The sequence below is a fragment of the Lepisosteus platostomus genome, chromosome 7, assembly GCF_059453375.1.
Source record: "Lepisosteus platostomus isolate fLepPlt1 chromosome 7, fLepPlt1.hap1, whole genome shotgun sequence".
In the NCBI taxonomy this organism is placed as follows: Eukaryota; Metazoa; Chordata; class Actinopteri; order Semionotiformes; family Lepisosteidae; genus Lepisosteus; species Lepisosteus platostomus.
Window position 1 is genome coordinate 12091002 of NC_142617.1, and position 19774 is coordinate 12110775.

Here is a 19774-nt window from a genome sequence, read left to right on the forward strand (position 1 = left end):
ACTGGACGGAACTCACCATCCATGATTGACATGTTCTTAGTGGGGCTGATGACGGGGTTCTTGAATGAACGTCCTCGGCCAGAATTTTTTGGTTCAGACTGAACCCCAGCTCCTTAATGGAATGAATTGAGACAGCGTTCATAATCATGACCTTATTGGTACTGTTCAGTCATGATCACAACTTTTCCAGTGTATATTTCACTTCTCTGGCTACTAAGATGTAACCAAAGCTTCGTAGACTGCACTGTTTTAACATACAGCAGAATTAAAGTACAAACTGTGTTCCATAATAAATTATTTTGCTTTTTTAAACCTCGTATGCTCTACTACGTAAAAATCAGTTTTATTTATGTACTGCTCTCTTAAATGTTTCTGTAGCACTAAAATGCCTTAAAACACCTGTGACATTTTCAGTGATAAAATAGGAAATGTCAGACAGCTGTCGGCTTTCACTGCATGTTTTCATTGGTATGCAATGTAATAAAGTTCAGCAAAAGTGTACTAGCAGACTGAAATTTGATTCATCAGTCAGTATGGTCTTCTTGGAAACATTCAGTACCTGTTTTATTACAGTTCAGTATTCCCAATGCTACTTGAGAACTCTGACTCCTCAAAACAAAGAGGGATGAAACATAAGAATAAATGCCTATCTAAAATAAAATAATGCAGAGACTAAACAAAATATAATGTACCAATGACAGTCTTATTATAATTTCCAACTAGAATTTAGGGAAATTATCAGAAGAGCAGCATGAAAAAGCATTGTCTTCAAGACAGATGTCACGTAAAGTACAACAGCACAGTAGTCTCAGTCTGAAGTACATCAGCTCAAGGCACCTGCATTTCACAGTGTCTGTCACTGCAATTGACATGAACTTTCTTCTGCATCCAGAAAAGTAACTAAAAATAATTTCAAACTATTGATTTGGACACAGACTAACTTTAAGCTTGTTTTTATGTTAATGTCTTGTATCTTAGAGTCAGGAATAGTAAAAGCCTAAGGCAACCTGCACCATAAAATGGAATGTTGAACTGAACCCTCTGCTATGAAAGATTTGCTATATTTGCTTGGCTTCAACTGGCCGTCGAAATTTAATTTTTAATGTGCACTTCCCTGACTGTGATTGAATAACATGAGCAAAGACAAGGGCAAAAGAGGTCTGGAAATTGATTTTCTAAAAAAAACAGTTGAATTATTAAATATTACCAGTCAAAGTACAAATTCCAAGAATGAAGGAAGAGCTTATCGAATTATCCTACAAAGAAATTTTATGTATGTCCAGTAGATATTACGTGCTAACATTTTATACTACTAAACATCATAACCCTTCATATTGCGGAAGTTACGGTAAGTAAGAGGATGCTGTACGCTTCATTTTAAGGAGGAGACTTCTTAATGACAGTGGCACTTAAAGCTTTTGTTTCTTGCCTTTAGGTGAAACAGACAGAGCTAGATCTCTTTTCGGTGCTCTCAAAAAGCTACATCTGACATTTTAAAAAGTAAAGCTTGTTCTTATTTGGGAAATATTAGATTAAGAAAAAGGGATATTGTTTTCAAAGACTGCTGGGTATATTAGTGCTTTGGGATAAAAATCACTATATGAATGCAAGAAAGGAGAAGAACAATAATAATTATGAAATACAGTTTAGGAGTTTGCTTTAGATTCAGGAATATAGGACCAAAAGAGAATTTTTAGAGGTTATTTTTCTATGGAAGATGTTTTGTAAGATTGACTTGACATGGGAACTACAGTTTAGAGCATTACAAAATAATTCTTACAGAAACTGGACTGCAAAGACAACAAATTGAGCAGTGGATCCATTATTAAAAAGTCTAGAATACAACCAACGTAGCATCCTTTGAAGATCTACTCATAAACATTCAGCATATTCAAGAATCTGTGTGTGTGTGTCACTGACCTCTCCCTCTTCTTGAGGTTCCTCTGGTGGCTGAACTCTGATCCTTAGCACCTCGTGCACGACCTCTCCCTCTGCCACGGGATGGGGGAGGAGGTGGGGAGATGCTGTCATCAGAGTCTTGGCCAGTGGGGTCTCCGAACAGTTCCATCTCGTCATCCAGGAATGTGGACATGGACGGCCTCTCTTCCCGAGTGCGGTGTGCTTTAGCCCTACTAATAGCCTGGACAAAGGGGAAATGGATTAGCTTTCAGAAGGGGCTAGTACATCCAAATTAAAGCAACAGTTCATTTAAAAGCACAAGGATCACTACCCTCGAATTCACCATATCACACAAGGTACTAGAGTGTAAACTGGGACATGGTCGCTCACCTCTTGCACTTCCTCGTCCTCCTCGGCAGTATTCTTCTTTGATTCTCTCAAACAGCGAATCTGCAGGTGAAAAACACATAATACACACAAGCGAGAAAAAGGTTAAGCACATACGTTGTTGGGCCTTAAACAATTGCAATGAGGTGGTCAGAATCTAAAATAGCACTTAGCAATAATTTACAACTTAAACTGCACCAAAATATGTTTTTTGTACTTTAAATGACAGTAATTGGAACAGAAAATGTGAATGACTGATTTGTAGTTCTGTGAATGCCAATGCAAAAGCTGTCAGTTAGTGCCGGTGCAGATGTGTATACTGTATATGCATTATGAATTTGTTCTACTTTTAAATTGCTTCTACCTGCGAGAACATATGCTGTGCGCTCCAGTATATTGATTAAACAAGTGCGTGAGCACTACACCACCTGAGCAAGGTTTTCAGCTCTAGCAGTCTTACTCAGAGGCTGCAGGCACAGCAAAGAGTCAGGAAGAGTGGTTTCAGTGGTTCCGCAGTGCACAATGCACTACATTACTGAATGTCAGAAACACATGATAGAAACACACTTTGAATCCTTTGTGTTGTCATGTTGGTGTTACAGCACAAGAAAGACAGCTCTCATGTCATAAAACCTTTAAACACAATAACATGAAGTTACATGATATGTAACTGTAGACTAATCTGTTCTTAATACACTATCTGACGTGTAACATACTGGTGAAGTTCACAGGCTGCCGAATCAGTTGTTTATGAAGATAAAAACATTTTTATAAAGTGCTATGTTTCTAAGATTATGCTTTATCCATACAAAAGTAAAAATCCCTTCTCTCACCCAGCAAATGATGTATCATTTTTTTTATCTAGGTTTTCTCATTCATATTATACAAGGAAAAAAAAAGTTTAATCACTGAATCAGAACCTAAGGCACATAAAGAAGACTGAGCTTAGTAAACACTTGAGCTATTATAAGGCTCAGACATCTCAATCCATCACAGTAATCCACACATCAATAAAGTATAATATTGTTAGATGATTTGGGATTAATGAATATAGACTAAGGATGAAAACAGACTGAAGAGCTTATTAAGTTATATCTTATTATAAAAATCTGTTTTCAATGTTTCCTATTCACATCCTTATATAACACAAGACCTGCTACTTACTTAGATGACATCTTTAGATATCATTCAGTTACATTCCACGATTTAAAACATTTCCTTAACAAGCATAATATCTTGGAAAGAGGTTAAAAAGTCCAAAACCGAACATAACTTAAATAGTATCATAAAAATGTTTTATAAACTTAGCCTGAGACTGACTCTTGAAACCATTTAGCATAGCTTTGGGCAAATATGCATGAAAAGGTAAATCCAGCTCTTCAATTTCAGTATGTTGAGCTAAGAACATTTCTTTAGCAAACTCACTCCTGCAACAGCTTTTGCTGTTTTCTCACACAAAACGTTATTTTGTACCATGCAAAGAATAGAGTATACTGTATTTGTGGGGATTTAAAAAAATCTTACAATAAGCAAGACAACTAGTCTGTTATCAGTTCATTATAACACTTAGTACACCCTGACTTCACAAGTTCTTTAATATTTGAAAATAACAATATTGTATCACATTCTGCTGCTGTAATTTTAAATTGGAACCAAATGCATAAGAATAAGTGTAAAAAACATAAGTCTCTGACACAATATTAAGATAATTTAACTTTTATGAAAAGCTAGCAACTAATAGCTGGTTAATATAATTTAGCTACTTTTATAACTCAGAAATTGGTTAAATTGTTTCATTTTTTCTTCACATGCTCAACTCTTTGTACCTCCCACAGTGTTTTCCTTCAATGGAAACTATTAATGTAATAACTTAATGTATTTTACTGTGCCATTTACAGAGGAAGAAAGGCAGCTTACAGCTGGCTCGTAATATGAATGTGATTCGGCACTGCTAGTGTTTCTGCTGCCACAGAGAGAGTACTGATCCCTCTGGACAAAATACAGTGAAGGGTTCTGAACTCATTCAAGCCAGGACAACTGTATCTGACATTTCCTTACAGACTGCCCACCTAGGTTCCCTGCTCCTTCAGTCCACAGTCGCAGCCCCCTGTATCATCTACTGCTCTCACTTCTGTCTTCTTTGTTACCTTGGCAACGTGTGACAAAGTAAGAAAGGAAAAGGCATCTGGGCTAACACATGGGTTCTGGGCATTAATAGAAGATTGGCGCAGAGAGAATCAAACAGAGTTACTAATGTATGATGCTACCCCCTCTCAAAGCCAGCACTTCACCAAAGACAAGTGCGACAAATGGAAGATGACAAAGACTGTACAAAAATGGATATCCTTTAAGAATCTCAAATTGATAAAAAAAAGCACCTTGCAACTACTAGACTTCACCCCAGAACTTTTAAACTATTTAATTTCCTTAAGTCAAAAGTTATTTTAGATCAAAAATTGGAATTTCCAGGGGAAAAAGAAGGTATCAGTACTGTAAATATACTGTACTGTATGTGTGGTTGTGTGTGTTGGCGGTCTGGCCCATGTGAGGCTGGGGCTCAGTGCCAAAGAGGCCACCGGTAGGGTCCATGATGCTTGTGGCGTTTCATGGTTGGTAGACCAGAGAGCAAAAACATTTGCTGGGGCTTCGAGTCATTATGTTTGTAAAGTTTGTGCCTGAATTTTTGCATTTATCAACTATATAGTCAGAGCTCAGACAGAGTTATGTTTTATTTTGTAATTTCTGTAATGTCTTTTGGCTCAATGATAAGAATGCCACAATAACACAGCCAGGAACACCCTCGATTTATGTTTGCATACATGTAATGTGTATGTTGCATACAGGTAAAGTGTGAAGTTCCCTGAAGTCACACTGCCAGGAGCATAATAAGGGTAATACAGGAAACAGTAGAAATGTCACATGACTCTCACAATGGAAATTGTTTAATTAACTAAAGGTTGGTTTTGAATTTGGCCAAATGTGGAAGTTTTTCCTTTAATAATACTTAATAATGTGTTTAGTCATAAAGGATTCCCAAGTGCTTTACATAACAGAGAGGACCCTTATCTTTCACAAATGTAGTGCAGCACCCACCTGGGTGACACTTGACAGCCGTAATTCATCAACAGCCCCACTAAACAGCAGATAGGGAAGTGAATAATTGTTTCACCGAATTAATTAAGTGGGATTTTTGGGAAGAACAGATGTTACAAATATAGCTCCATGAACAAAAAAAATAATTAAAGCATTAGCGACGAAACAAGCAGGCGAGTTCACCGACCTCCTCATCAATCTTTTCCTCCACGGCCTCCACCTGGCGTTCCTTCAGGAGGCGCTGCGTTTTCTCCAGTTGGAAGTTGACCAGCTCCTCGATGGCATCCTTCTCCTCTTTGTCCACAAACTCCTGGACTGCTTTGCCCATCCCCTGCTCTGTCAGCAGTGAGAGCTGCACATTCTAGAATAAACCAATTTTACACAGCCGTTAGGCAAAGAGCTAGCTTGGCAATTCTGGTCCTTTAGAGCCAGTACGTCAGGAGGTTTTTATTTTAACTCATCTCTTTACAACCTAAATCAGCACAACTTCTCCTAAACTGACCAAGGCTGCCCACCCATACACTAGCCAATAAGAATCTGAAACGTTTGTTACCCACAGACATCAGAGTAGTTCTCTTGGACATGGAGATGTTAAATAGCTAAATTAATCTACAAACAATTCAGCCACACATTCAAAGATGCAAAGTGGAGGTAGGGGTTGCTGGTCAGGATATGGGAGATGTTGAGATACTCTGAAAGAGTACAGGAGTCAAACACAAAACATTGACCGGCAGAAAAAGGGAAATTCTTATCATGAAGTCGAGTTCAATCAAAACGAGCAGTATTGGCCAAGGGTGTATTTTGGTTCCACGGTTTCTGATTTTCATGGGCAAGACATCAAGGTACGACTGAGGTAAGCAAAGGAATGGGTAAAGGTTTATTCCATGCTGAAAGGAAAAGAAAAAAGGCACAGTGTTTTGGCTGTGAAGCCTCCTGTTCCTTTGCAGCAACCTACACATGCTGACACAGTTCCCTACTCGAAGGACTGAGGAAGATGGAAGAGTATCACTGGGGTCTTGGTGGTGACATCTCTGCTATTTCTAGGTTCTCTCCCAGAAAAGAGGATCCTTAAAGGAGGAGTTGAAGTATCTTGTGTTTTTGTTCTCAAAGTGATGCCAAGCAGGAAGGTGAGACTGAGCAGTGGAATGGTACAGTATCAGTAGTGTTGTAGGCATTGTGCCACCCCGTGGTAGTGAAGGAGGAACCCAGATTTCAGACAAAACTCTTGTTTTACAGACTGATCTTTGTCCCCATTATCAGCTATGGTCAAACAATGGGCAATGACTGAAAGGTCAAGATTACATATACAAGACATGAGGTTTCTGTGCAGGCTGTTGGGTTTACTCTCCTGGAAAGGGTGTGAAAATCTTAGAATAAAGCTACTATGCTCCTGACCTGGGAGGAGCCAGTAGAGGTGACTCAAGTCGCCTGGTAAGGTGCATTGAAAATGAGATTAGTGTGCTCTGTCTTTCTATTGCCTGCCAAGTACCACATATGGCATCTGGGCTTAACTTTCTGCCTTGTCTTTTTCCTTCGGCATCCAACTTCTTTTCTCTCTTACCTTCTTTTAATTAAAGGGGCAGTGGCAAAGGAAATGCATGAGTTTCAATGCACTTGCCAATGTTAAATTACAAAACCAATACCTGATAGTGGGTTCCCAGTGGATTAAGAGAAGGAGCCCAAGTCAAACAAAATGCACCACTGGGTACTGGGTTTGCAATTTGCAAAAAAAAAAACTGAACATGTTAAAATTAAACAGGTGCTGTGATAAAGGGATTTATGCAACTTTGAATGCAAAGCTATTCACAATTAAGTGAAAATTAATTGAGGTTTGGCATGATTAATCAGATGAATTCAAACTGCCAATAGTGGATGCATAATTTGAAAACACCTGTTTGTCGCAGAATAAAGAAACCGTGCTCGCAAATTTAATTTCAAAGGACTGCTTTCCATTCATGCTGCTCTTCATTAATATTCACCTCTGACAATTTCATTCTCGTTCTGTCCTGAGATAAACTCCTCATGTACTGTTGCACTAACACATCACATATCAATATGCAAAAAAGGAACCAATTCAAATTGGTCGTTCTGAAAGCTCTACATCATCCTGCTCTCAAGGGGCTTCGTAGTATTAACTGCTCCTCCAATAGCTGAAGGACTCAAATATCACTGAGGAAAATGTCATGTGTCATTATGAAACAAGTAGGAACAGTAAATAAACAGTTTTGTAGGCAGACAATTATCAGCAAAGAACATTTTAAAATAACAAAGGAAACACGAATTTGAAGACAAAAGTCACTCCCATGTCAAAGTATATTAAAGGATATTAAAATGCTATACTGTGACCAAAAATAAGACTGAAGGTTTATTTTTATTATGACGCAGAATGTTTTCTTCCCACCTACTTAAAAAAATTCCCTTTGATACCAGAACACACAGCCCTGATGTTCCACAGTGCAACTCTTGCCACTTCCAGGTTAATTATAGCTAGATTTGGTATAGAGATGTTTATGCTGAAATTATATAAACATTATACCATAACACAGTATTGGCATATTCAACTGGAGCGACTTACAGAGCTTAATAAAAATGGACTGCTTAAAAAATAAAATGAAAATGCATGAAGCAGAAGTGCAATATATTTCCCCATTCCATATTCAGTTTTTTAAATCTCTAGAAGCCAGCAGTTTTAAACTAGAGGAACTTCAATCAAGTTTTGACATCAGTGAAGATTTAACGGGATTACATTTTGAAAGTGTCATAGAAATTTAATTCAGAATGGGACAGCAACAATATTTCACACACTGCCAAAGTGGCATCAAACTGTGTTTATTTGTACCCCCCGCTAAAAGTACTTTTCAATTCATGATACAACACATTGTTAACCAATGCAGGAATGTCAAACTGTTTTGAAGATTTTGATTGAAGGCCACCTACTGGGTGTTTTGAGGAGCACTGAAAGAGAAATATTTGGCTTTTCTGCTGCTATATCACTAAAAAAACTTAGGCATGTTCCGTTTGTTCTGACCCTTCTGTCAAAATTCACAAGGTCTATTCTAAATACACTTTAACTCAATAACCATGCTGTATATCATCTTCATGTTCCATTTTATAAACTCAAGACTGTGCAATGTTAAATGTTAGGTCATGAATAAAAAAACATAGAAAATAATACACTCAGTAAGAGAGAAAAGGAGAGTCTTTTTTAGCATATCCAATATGCATTAACATCCAAACTAAGGATGTGTTTACTAAAACTTGAAAACGGCAGACAGTAGCCTCTAATGTTCTAGATCAAGAGTGTCCAATCCTGGTTCTAGAGTTTTGGTCTGTTTGTAGGTTTTCATTCCAAACCAGCTCAGCAAGTAAATATCACCTTTCATTAGTGCTTTGAAGGGACTGGCATGAGCACAGTATATATTCTGCCTGTTTCTTTTCTCATACTCACTCTCTCTGCTGTTTCAAGGTACTGTTTCACCAAGTCCTCCACTCTCAGCTGCATTACTTCCGAAGAGGTCCTGCTCACAAGCTGGTCAAAGTTTATATTCTCATCTCCTTGAAAAATCAAGAAAAATACAAGAATCATTCACTGTGAAATAATAAAACTTCTAACCATGGTGCTTTGGAGATCTAAATTGAGTTTTGCAGCCTCCAAAATAAAGAAATACAAGTTTAAAACAGTTCACAACAGTTAGTTTTCTTTCCAAAAAGATGTGCCTTTAACTATACTTGAGGGAATATGTGACTGAGTCTATCAGAATGTCTTCATTAAGATGGGTTGTACCCAGGGGACTGACTATATTAATTAATTGAAGTGTATTGTTAAACTGCATTCTAGAACAAACACTGGGAACCTTTTCCATCCTTTGCATCTCTGTGCCTGAAGAAGTGAATAATGTCTTTAGGATTTGCCACACGGTCCACAAACTTCTGCCTGAAACGCATTGTGTTGAATGGTTCAAATCCTCCACTGTAGTCAACCTGAGAGACAGAAAGGAAAGAAGCCTTTGTACTTCCCAAACATTTTAGTCCTGCAAGCTATAGGGGATCCTTGTTACAAATACAATAGCTATCCTTACAAGGTTAAGAAAACCGCAGAATTCTCAACAAAAATTGCGTGCACTGTAATTGCTACAGGTTGATTTTCAAGCAGTTCTCATTCTTCATAAGGATACATTTTTGCTTTAGAAAACTTATTGTCAATGACACTGGTTACAAATTATTCCTGCCAAAACCCCACTTCCCTGCCTTCAAAATTCCACCGCCCCACTTCCCCCTGAAGGTCCAAATTGAAAAATCCACAAATACCCCCAGAGTACACTACAATTCCCTGATTGTAATGTTAGGGTGCTACATGAGTAATCACTCCAGTTGGAACAATTATTCTAAAAAATGCACACCTAACACCCTAAAAAAAAAACTCAAAAGGCAAGTGCTGAAATGCAAGAGATATTTACACAAAGCGCCTAGACACTTGATTGAAAGTGCTCCTTCAACTACAGTATGCTTCTGTGCTAGCTTATACAAAATAGTCAATCATAAACGTCTGGGAGGAAAGTAGTTATTTTCTCTTTTAAATCATGCTTTAGAAGATGTGGGCCTTACACATCAAGACCTCATACTTAGAAGATAAAAAAATATATATTGTCAAGAGTATAAATATAATATGTACAGAGCAACTTCATATACTGTATAAAATCTAAATCAATTGCATTTACAGATCTCCTCACTTAGTTAAAACTTCACCCACTTTTTGCTCTTAGAAACCTCTGTTGAGTGTATCTTATCAAAAAACGACTTTCCGTTCCTTGAGTGTTAGTCTGTCTGCAAAAAAGTAGCCACTCCACTGTAATCGCACTCACCCTCAGCCGAATGAGAGGTTTGTCTGGAATCTGGGAATTCCCAATTCGCTCTCGTTCAGCCTCATCAAGCATTTCTTCAACCTGTGCGAAAAACGGGGCATCAAATATTACTACCCAGAATACCAAAAACTTCAATAAAGTAAACCGTACTGGATAGTAAGTCACTTACTGATCATTCTGTATTTTCTATCATGAGACTGGATGCCATTAATTTTTGGTTTTCTGTAGGGCCTTTTTCTGGTGAGCACCAGCCCAGATTGGTTTTTTAAGAAAATGGTTGACAAAAAGGCAAAGCAAGTGCATGGTACAATGGTAAACTACAGAAAAAAATCAAGCATTAATTATTAAAAACCACAATAAAAGCTACAATTTGAAACATACTCCATGTTACTCTTCTACTGATTGTATTGTATGTATTGTATTATTATTATTGTATCATTCGTTACACCGTGTCTGTGTTGTCTGTGTTAAGCTGCTGTTGCACTGCAATTTCCCTCACGGGATAAAGTATCTATCTATGTAATTTTCAGTCATTTTGAGCAGTTTCTAGAGTTAATGTGGAGCTGAAAAGCTAATCATGGTCTCAGTCTCACAATTCAGAGAATACATATCTCATTGGCAACAGTACTGAAGACATGGTTAAGGGAAAGACAAAGAGAACACACTATTTCAGTTTAGATTTGAGCAAGAGGACTCCCTTTAAGTGCAAAGTGAGGGGGCACCCTCAGTGCCTTCCCAGAATTCCATGTTAAAGAAGCAGAATAACGAATTTTAGACAAGTCAAGACAGTCACAAACTTTATTGACAAGAAAAACAGTGTACTTAATAAGTCTGCTATATTTAAACATTTACAATTTAATTCAAAAATAGAAAAGTACCCAAAATCCAATTAACACTGTGAGTTTCAAGCCGCATTTTCAGAAGGCTGGTTAAGCAAACTAAAAAAATGACAATATCAGAAATCAATTAAAGCAAACTTTATTACGAAATAAAATTTACTTCATTATAGCATGAGGTAATACTTGTTTTCCCTCTGAACTATGACAACATATGTGATACCAGTCATTACCATTTGCGTTCACCTCTCTGCTCATCTGGGCTTTAAAACTGATTAAGCAACTCTCTAATAAAACAGAGCTGTGGTGTTAAAACAGGGTTCATCTGAGCTGTAAAGGAGAAGATTAACTATTGATCTTTTTTGTCACCCTCCAGTGGCTCATTAAAAAACCTGCAGCACAAGAAGGTCAAGTTCAAACAGACTTTTAATTATGTCTTAAAGATATTGCAAAAGCTTAAAACTACAATAAGTAAACTGTGGCTTATATGAATACAGCATTTAACAAGATACCTTAAATCTAATTGCATTTCAAACAGCTATATTTGTAAATTATACCATTTACACCATGTAATACACGTTGTCTAATCAAACTTAATGAATAGCTGTTATTTAGAAGTTTTCTGGGTAACAACAAAAAACAGGGATCTTTTTTAACACAATTTCATGTAAACCTACATCACCAATGTTCTAGGTGTAGTGACAGGAAAAGCTCAGATGGGTGTGCAGTGAAAAGCATGGAGAGACATAATGACAAGCATTTAGAAAGCACTATAAGTGCACTTATACTGAGATATTGGAAATGATTCATTTCTCATACAGCCTTGAAGTAATGTTAGCTATTAATCATACCTCAGCTATATTCCTCACATTCTACATAAGATGCACACAAATTGATGTACTATGCTCTTCTGTTGAAAGTGGATCTATTGAAATACAGTTTAGCTAAAGGAAAAAAACACTTTTCTAATTCACAAATTTACCATTAAGTGAACGAGCACAAAGGGAATTAGTCTTTATGTCTAATTACATTTTTAATAATTCTAAAATTCTCTAGGATGCAGTGGGTGCTTTATTATGCCCTTGAAAAGCTTAGGTGATCAAGTAAAAGGACAACTTTTTTCTAGCCCTTTGCTAGACAGGTTCTGTAGATTTCTTTCAAGGCAAAATGACTTCCCCAGCTTATACGGTAAATTTAGTAAAAAGAGGTGCAAGGAGAAAATAACACACTACGTGATGCCAAGAAGCAATTTTTTTTCTTTGTGACTTGCTTTTGCACTGTCACCTCAGGTTTTTTTGAGGATGATTTCTCGGGGAAAAACTAAGCAGCTTGAGAAAAATAACTGAAAAAGAATCATCACAACAACCTAATACTGTAAATGAAATAGGTTTCAAAGTCAAATAAACTTAAGCATCAGGCAGCGCAAATTCTATGCTACAGGAGAACCGGTATACTGTATGAACCTCTTCACAGAACAAGGAATAATATGAGAAAGAAAGGATACAATGAGAGGAGACCATTCAAATCATCTTTTTCAATTAGTTACTAAAAAGATCCTACAGAAAAGCAAATGTATAACAGACTACAGTGAAACAACAGGGAAGACTCACTGTATAAACCTCCACAACATAACGCTTGCTACCCTAAAGAAAATTAATTTGCCCTTACCAAACAAAACCATTATAAACAGGATCATGGCTATGTACCTTTGCGATGCAGAAAGTCTCGATTTTCTGTGTGACTTTGGGGTGGTCAGGGTTGAAGAGGCTACTGTGGTCCGCCAGTACCACATCCTGGATGAAGAACTGACGCACAGTCTGGAGAGGGATCTTCTGCAGGTTCATTTTCTTTCCCTTAACTCGCAGCAGACCCACATGCCTGGCAAACCAAACATCAAGGTTAAAGGGGAACTGCAGTCCCAATGTCTTAGACCAGTTATTAAATCTCGGTAACTAAATAAATTCAATGACGTTCTAGAAAGAAATTCCAAGCTAAGCACAAAATCGTAAACTTTGTGAAAGTATTGTAAGTCACCATGTTGTCGCAAAACCCCTGGTCTCGCCATGGGCAAGAGCAAGACTTTGTGCAAATTGCAACATAAAGCAGCCCTTCCTGCTCACTAGTCACCGTAATGACTAATGTAATGCGATGTACGAGCAAATAAATACAGGTTGCTTAGCAGACATTTCACAGCAGAAATGTTCCAATGTGATCTGCAGTTAACACGTTGTATTTGTTGCCAAAAAACCATGTCATTAACAGAAAATAAACAGAATTCAGGTTTTAAGGGAAATACTTCCACTAACAACAGAATCAGCTGTAGAACTCCCAGGAAAGAAGCATTTTCTATTTTTTATACAGCTACTCTCTTAAAAATCAAACTAGCGATATTCACAGCAGCTCCAGGTCTGCTTGCACTCCTGCGAGTCACACCACAGCTTAGTAACACTGGGAACAGGGAAGTCATGCTTACTTCTTCTCCGCCTCTCCTGGGGACAGGGAGGTGACCACAGAGCTGCCAGGCTGCGTGACATAGAACAGCTGCTGCTCGTTGCGAACGGGTGAGATTTTACACTCGTGCTCGTGGCCCCACACCACTAAGTCCAGGAAGTCATCTAGAAACTGCTCGGGGATGTAATTTGTGGCACCATGTTTGCTCCTTGAACAGAAAAACACACACACAAAGAGGACCGTAAATCATCTCTTCTTGCAGTAGCTCTTTGTCAACTTCAGAGGCCACTGAATTGGTATTCAGCTGAATACAGTCATCATTGATAAAAATTTCTAGTACATTCCACTTTGATTTAAAGAAATCTTGCTATTGAAGCGGAAAGAATTTCACTTATTTTACCTCTCTTTATTACTACTCTGAGACAGAGCTGAAAGATGAGATGACATTCAATGGATTTACAATGACCCGGGTCGACATGCCAAAAATAATACTTCTGAAAACCACCAACTGGTCCTTCAATGAGTACAGGAGGCAGGAAGGGACTTAAGAAAAGGATTTCAAAGCTAAGCTGGCAGACAAATGAAGAAAATATGTTTCTATCAACACCTTTATTTCACACTTCACTGATCAGGAATGACAATGTACTGTGGTTGATGCAGTCATATAGGTGACATACTTTAGATTGCCTCTTATATCTCTGGCCCAGATACATTTCAGAAGCAAAGCTTATTTTGCAGGAATTAAGTGCTCTTTTGTTTCAGAAAGCAGCTGTACCTATTCTGGTGAATAACAAACAGGTTAAACCAGCTATTTTCATCCTCCCTGGGTCGAAGCATGACCACCTGGTTATTGATAAACATCCTGTAAAGCCTCTCATCGGGAATGGAGCCTGAAAGAAAAGCAGAAAGATATTACACTTGCTCCTGATGGATATCTTTGCAATCCCCAAATTATCAACCACGCAGGGAATCAACTCCAAAACCTTTAACAGGATGACAACCCTTTAAAATAAACTTGCCCAGGTGACAATGAGATAAAAACATAGTAGATTGTTAGTGGTCACATAATGAGAGATTTCTGGGGCACAGAGTACTTCCAATTCAAGTTGTGTATTAGACGGCCACCATATTGCTTGGACTGCAAGCCTACACCGAGACAAAACAAATATAACATATCCTATTTTAAAAGATAATAAATATTACTTTCTGAAGCATAAAAATCTGACTTGGTGATAAAAGTTTAAAGACTGCACTTTTGCAGTCTTTAAACACTATTTTCAGCTTAAGTGCCTTAAATAACAAAACCAGGACAGGACTACAAAAAGGGTCTAAAATTGTAGATCACAGTTTTGACCTCCTAAATAAGACACTCTAAAAAAATGCTCTACATTCAATTCTCCTTCTTCTCTACACAGGCTTACATTTGGCTCATGGTCACACCGCAGATTGAATCAGCCCTTTGTGTAGAGTGAAATGGAAAAAAGTGAAGTAGATTTCCCTAAGAGAAAAAAAACAAGTCACTTACTGTAACTCTAAAGTAGTACACTTGGACCAGCTTGTGCTAAGTACTGCATATGGCACAAAATAGCACTTTGAGAAGCCACCTTCAAAAGCATTATATAAAATAAAGTTTATTATTATAAAATGCAAAGGAAAATTCATTTTATTAATTTGAGTTTAAAGCCAAAAACCTTTCTGTACTCTTTCAATAGTAAAGAATACTTTTGAAAACCATAGTGTGCTTCTTAGAACAAGACCTCATATCAAGCAGCTCATTAGCTTTAGAACAGCAGAATAATCTCATCATAAACAAATGAGCTTCCCTGTGAGGGTCCATGTTAGGTGGAGAGCTAAAAGAGTCAAATACCATTAAAAAAGTATATTGAACATTAAAAGAAAAGGATGGTTAATAATTGCAACAAATTCATAAAGCTATTACCTGAAAAATTATCTTTTTTGCTCTGATATCTTATTGAACACACAGAACATAGCTCAATTCATTAGGTTCATGAATATTTGTGATCAAGAGGATTGATCAACAGGGGATCTGCTGTGATCCTCAGGCTGGTATGGTTTGCATCCACAGCTGGAAACATTACAAGCTGTGACTCATGCTTTGCACTAGGTTGTCTTGTGGGAGTCTGTCCCATTTCTTTCATTCATCCTGGACAAACATCTGTCTGTTCCCTGGCTCCTAAGTCCTACTGTAAATGCCAAGTGCCATCGGAGCGCATTTCATAAATGTTCGATCAAACTCACATCTAGCAAACAAGGCATTCTCATCTCCCAAGAATTCCACTGTTGCACGAGCGGCACTTTTTCTGTTTTTCTTTCTTGATTTTCACCAGGCTTGACATTCAGCAGATTAAATCACCTCATCGCCTGTACCCAATCAAGTCTCTGACTAATGCCACAGTTAAAGGCACTCAAGAGTAAGTCAGCCAAGAATGATCACTTAGACAAAATGATGGCGACAGCATTTAATCAACATACTAAAAAATTAAAACTCCACCTTGTGTGGACGGTATTTTATGTTGAACGGCATCAATAGATGTATTAAAGTGCTTTATTTACACTTGTGGCTTTTGGTGAACTCAGATTACACTACAAACACCAAAATAAAGACCATGAAGAGAAAAAAAACATGAAAAACAAGGGCCTAGTTTCCCCTTTAGAGAATGTTTTAACAATCAGCTCTCTCTAAAGATATGGGTGTCTTATTGCTTTACAAAGCTAACAAAGCCACTGCTGCACCCATGCAGCTTGTATCTATGCAGACATTTTACTTTGTCCAACGATAAAAAAAAAAATCCCTGACTTCCGCCCATAAATGGAAAACAATGGTTGCGCTTTGAGTGCAAAACACAGCCTGGCCAAGTGATCCTCGACCTTGAACCAGTGAATATGACCGCCTCCCGAGAACAGGCCAGATCTTAAAAAGGTGGAGGCAGATAACAACTGCAGTTGCCACACTTTTACTTTGGTTTTACTGAGCAACTATAAATTGGTTTTGAAAACTGACTAATAACATGCAGGCCTGACACTAGCTCCTCATCAATACATAAAGAATGTGCCATTTTAAAGAAATGTTTTCCACATCGTATTTTAAACAAGTATAGGAAATATACAATTAATACAATTATGTACAGGCTTGGTACTTTTCAATGCCAAGTATTTTGTCCTGGTATCTTCTGGTCAGAAAAACAAGTCTGTTAACTGTTCTGTTTAAACTGACTTTGACACTTGCTAATTGCTTTCTGCCTGACAGGAGGCTGGGGAGCTTCATCTTTTAACTTTGGAATTGTGGATTCATTAACTGTTTATTCTGTGTGTGCGGATTAGTGGTAAAATGAAATGACTAAATTTAGATACTGTGGGAAAGATATATCTATTGAGCCTTTGAAAAAATTAGGTATGTGGTTTTTGAACACTTACATTTCATACAAAAGGCTTTGTTTTGAAAGGTGAAGAATATATTTATTTAAACAGGCTATGGATATTTAAACAGACTAAACATGTAAAAAGAAGTAAAGCAGAAGCTCCAAATGAAAACAATGTTTTTCTATGCAAGTATTTTGTACACAGCAAAAATATAAGTGTATAAGATCTGCAAGGTGAAAGTTTATATCAGCAAAGGGCAACCACTCAGATTTCCCGCATTGCCACTAGTTAAGACTTAGAGCCAATGTGTGTAATGTGTAATGTGATTGAGAGGACCTATGAGTGTTAGAGCCTGTGACTGCTACACAAGATTACAAGGCACCAGGTGTGCCTTGGAAAGTCAGTTGAGCTGCCATTGAAGTGGTTCCATGGGCACCTGGGAGTATAGTGCGATGCCAAACCAAAGAGAGCTATGGTAGAAATTTTGACAGCTGTGAATTTAACATTCGAAAATTCAGTTATTAGAAAGAACAGCAGAGTGGGATGAAACCAAGCTTAAGGTTACTACGCGTAAATTTAAAATTGGCGGTACAACAGACTAGGATTGAGAGACAAATCTAGCTAGTGAGTGAGCCTCTCACTCCTTGCCACTTGCCCAAGTACCCACTACCCAGCATCCTCATCTCAAAGCGGTCTTGTTTTTTATATCGTAACAAACACTCCAGGTCCTGTGTCAGGGAATGACAGGCTGGAGACGACTTTACAGACTCCCCGACAGTTTTATTGGGGAGCTTCATTACCATACATATAATATACTGTAGTACATTACGCGACAGTATAGGGGAATTGGCTATATGCGCATTGGGCTATTTGTGAAATTGAGAACCTACTGTACAATCTTCCCAGGACATTTTTAAAGAGCAGAAATGTGCTTTTCATGATCGTAGGCTAATCTTGCCCTATTTCCCACCTTTGTCCAAGGCCTTTTCACACCAGGAAATAAGACACTCACATAGTTCATGCGACACATGAACAAATTGTGGCAAGATTAAGCAACAGAAAAGGAAAAGGTCTCCTTAAACTTCTGTAATGTATCAGGTAGCCTTATAATTTGCATTCATTCATGGATTTTCAGCAAAAAAGGCAATAAAAATCTGAAAGATGTGGCTGCTTAATTTTAATAGCCATTTTATCCAATACATTTTTTCACTTATCATTTATTATGGTGTTGGTTTTTTGAACGTTTTCATATCTTATACTGAAATTCATTTGAAAATTATCTGACACATACATTAATGCATAACGACATTGAATAGTATCAACTGTGATAAACTACCATGTTTATCACATACTTTTGATCTACTACTGGCAGAAGATTTATGATTATCAAAATAAAAGGTGATAAATTAAGTTAATCATTAATTCCAGATTTAAAATCCTACTGACTAAATTGAATGCTTAAAATGTTGAACACTGTAAAATAAAAGCCACACAAGTACTGTATAATTAATAAATATTCCTTAACATTTCCAGGCTAATTGTCATTCTAATAAATTGGGACTCCAGAAACAAAATATTTTTAGATTTAGCCTGCTGTCATGATCATCCTAATACAACATCACTTTAAAGGCTCATTTTAAGAGAAAAAGAAGAAACCTCTTGGGAACACTTGGCAAGTCTTGAAATCGTGACTGAAATCTGATTGTCACTATATAACTTATTAGTTTCTCTCCATCAGCCTTGTAAAGTAGGTTTAAAGATCAAAAGTTCAAAACTAACTTACCGATGCCATAAAGTGCTATCTTTGAGTTTCCCTTCTGCAGCAGAATTGGGCTTATTTCAATCTTCTCCACAGACTTAGAGTAGCCAAAGTGATTAACCAGCCCAGCACAGCTCAAGAGGTCTAATGCACACAACCCATCTGCCTGGGAGCAATTAAAAAGCAGGAATTTAGTTTGGGGCACAAAAGATTCCATTTTCAAAGGGGACCCTACTTAATGTGATACAAACACATGCATTTTCAGCAGTTCTAAATGGGACAAAAACAAATTAACAGCGCACCGCAATAAAAACTAATCTTGCAATGAAGTTTGTTTTAGTTTTACTATCCTTTTTGGCAACGTTCCATTTTCCCCATCAAACAATTCATCAATCCATTATCAAGAAGCAACTTAATGCAGGTAGGGGTAGGGCACCTCAAAGACTTATCCCAGAATCATGGGGAGCAAGATGTAACCATGTCTGGATGTCAGGTACACCAGTTCTTCACTGCACACACATACACAAGCTTAAATGGACAACTTAGAGACAAAAATTAACCTTGCATCATACTATATCTTTGGTGGGTGAAAACCAGAGTACTAAGAGAAAACCCATGCATTCAATCTAAACACTGGGAAGCAGCAGTGCTACCCATTACTCCTGCCTGCTCCCCCTCATCTAAACACTTAGTTCATGGCTAGTAAACATTCCAGGAATGCTGCAGAACTCATTACCCCTGTGGGATCATCATGGTTGCCGTGCACACTGAACACTGGAATGGAGATGTTTAGATTCCCATCTTGATAGTTAACCCATGGAAACCTGAAACAAACACAACAATCACAATCAGAGTGATTGTTCCAAAGCCAGATCAGAAATAAGCTGGAAAAGGGGCAGAAACGATTAACGTGGTAATCCACCTATGAAATGTTGCATACTCACCTGCTATTAGAAAAGTTGACGGCCTGATCACTCAGGATTTCAAAGAGTATGGGTCGGTCACCCATGCAGTATCTCCGGAGGATCTCCATGCAGCTGTGCAAGGTCTTTCGAGACGGTTTGTTGTCATGAAACAGGTCACCACCCAGCAATATAAAATCAACC

General features: G+C 37.7%; 1 protein-coding gene across 2 annotated transcripts in view; it reads right to left on the reverse strand.

The window, feature by feature from the left end:
• Positions 1-19774, reverse strand: part of mre11a (MRE11 homolog A, double strand break repair nuclease) — a 29506-nt gene that overhangs the window by 7949 nt on the left and 1783 nt on the right. For both annotated transcript variants that reach the window (XM_088639279.1, XM_088639280.1), the window contains exons 4-16: positions 19613-19773; positions 19405-19492; positions 18693-18834; positions 14304-14418; positions 13551-13736; positions 12784-12955; positions 10242-10322; positions 9234-9360; positions 8828-8934; positions 5567-5740; positions 2290-2349; positions 1921-2140; positions 17-112 (exon numbers count right to left, since the gene is read on the reverse strand). In XM_088639279.1, coding sequence (XP_088495405.1) covers positions 17-112; positions 1921-2140; positions 2290-2349; positions 5567-5740; positions 8828-8934; positions 9234-9360; positions 10242-10322; positions 12784-12955; positions 13551-13736; positions 14304-14418; positions 18693-18834; positions 19405-19492; positions 19613-19773 — 1729 coding nt within the window. The remainder of the gene's footprint in view (positions 1-16; positions 113-1920; positions 2141-2289; positions 2350-5566; positions 5741-8827; positions 8935-9233; positions 9361-10241; positions 10323-12783; positions 12956-13550; positions 13737-14303; positions 14419-18692; positions 18835-19404; positions 19493-19612; position 19774) is intronic.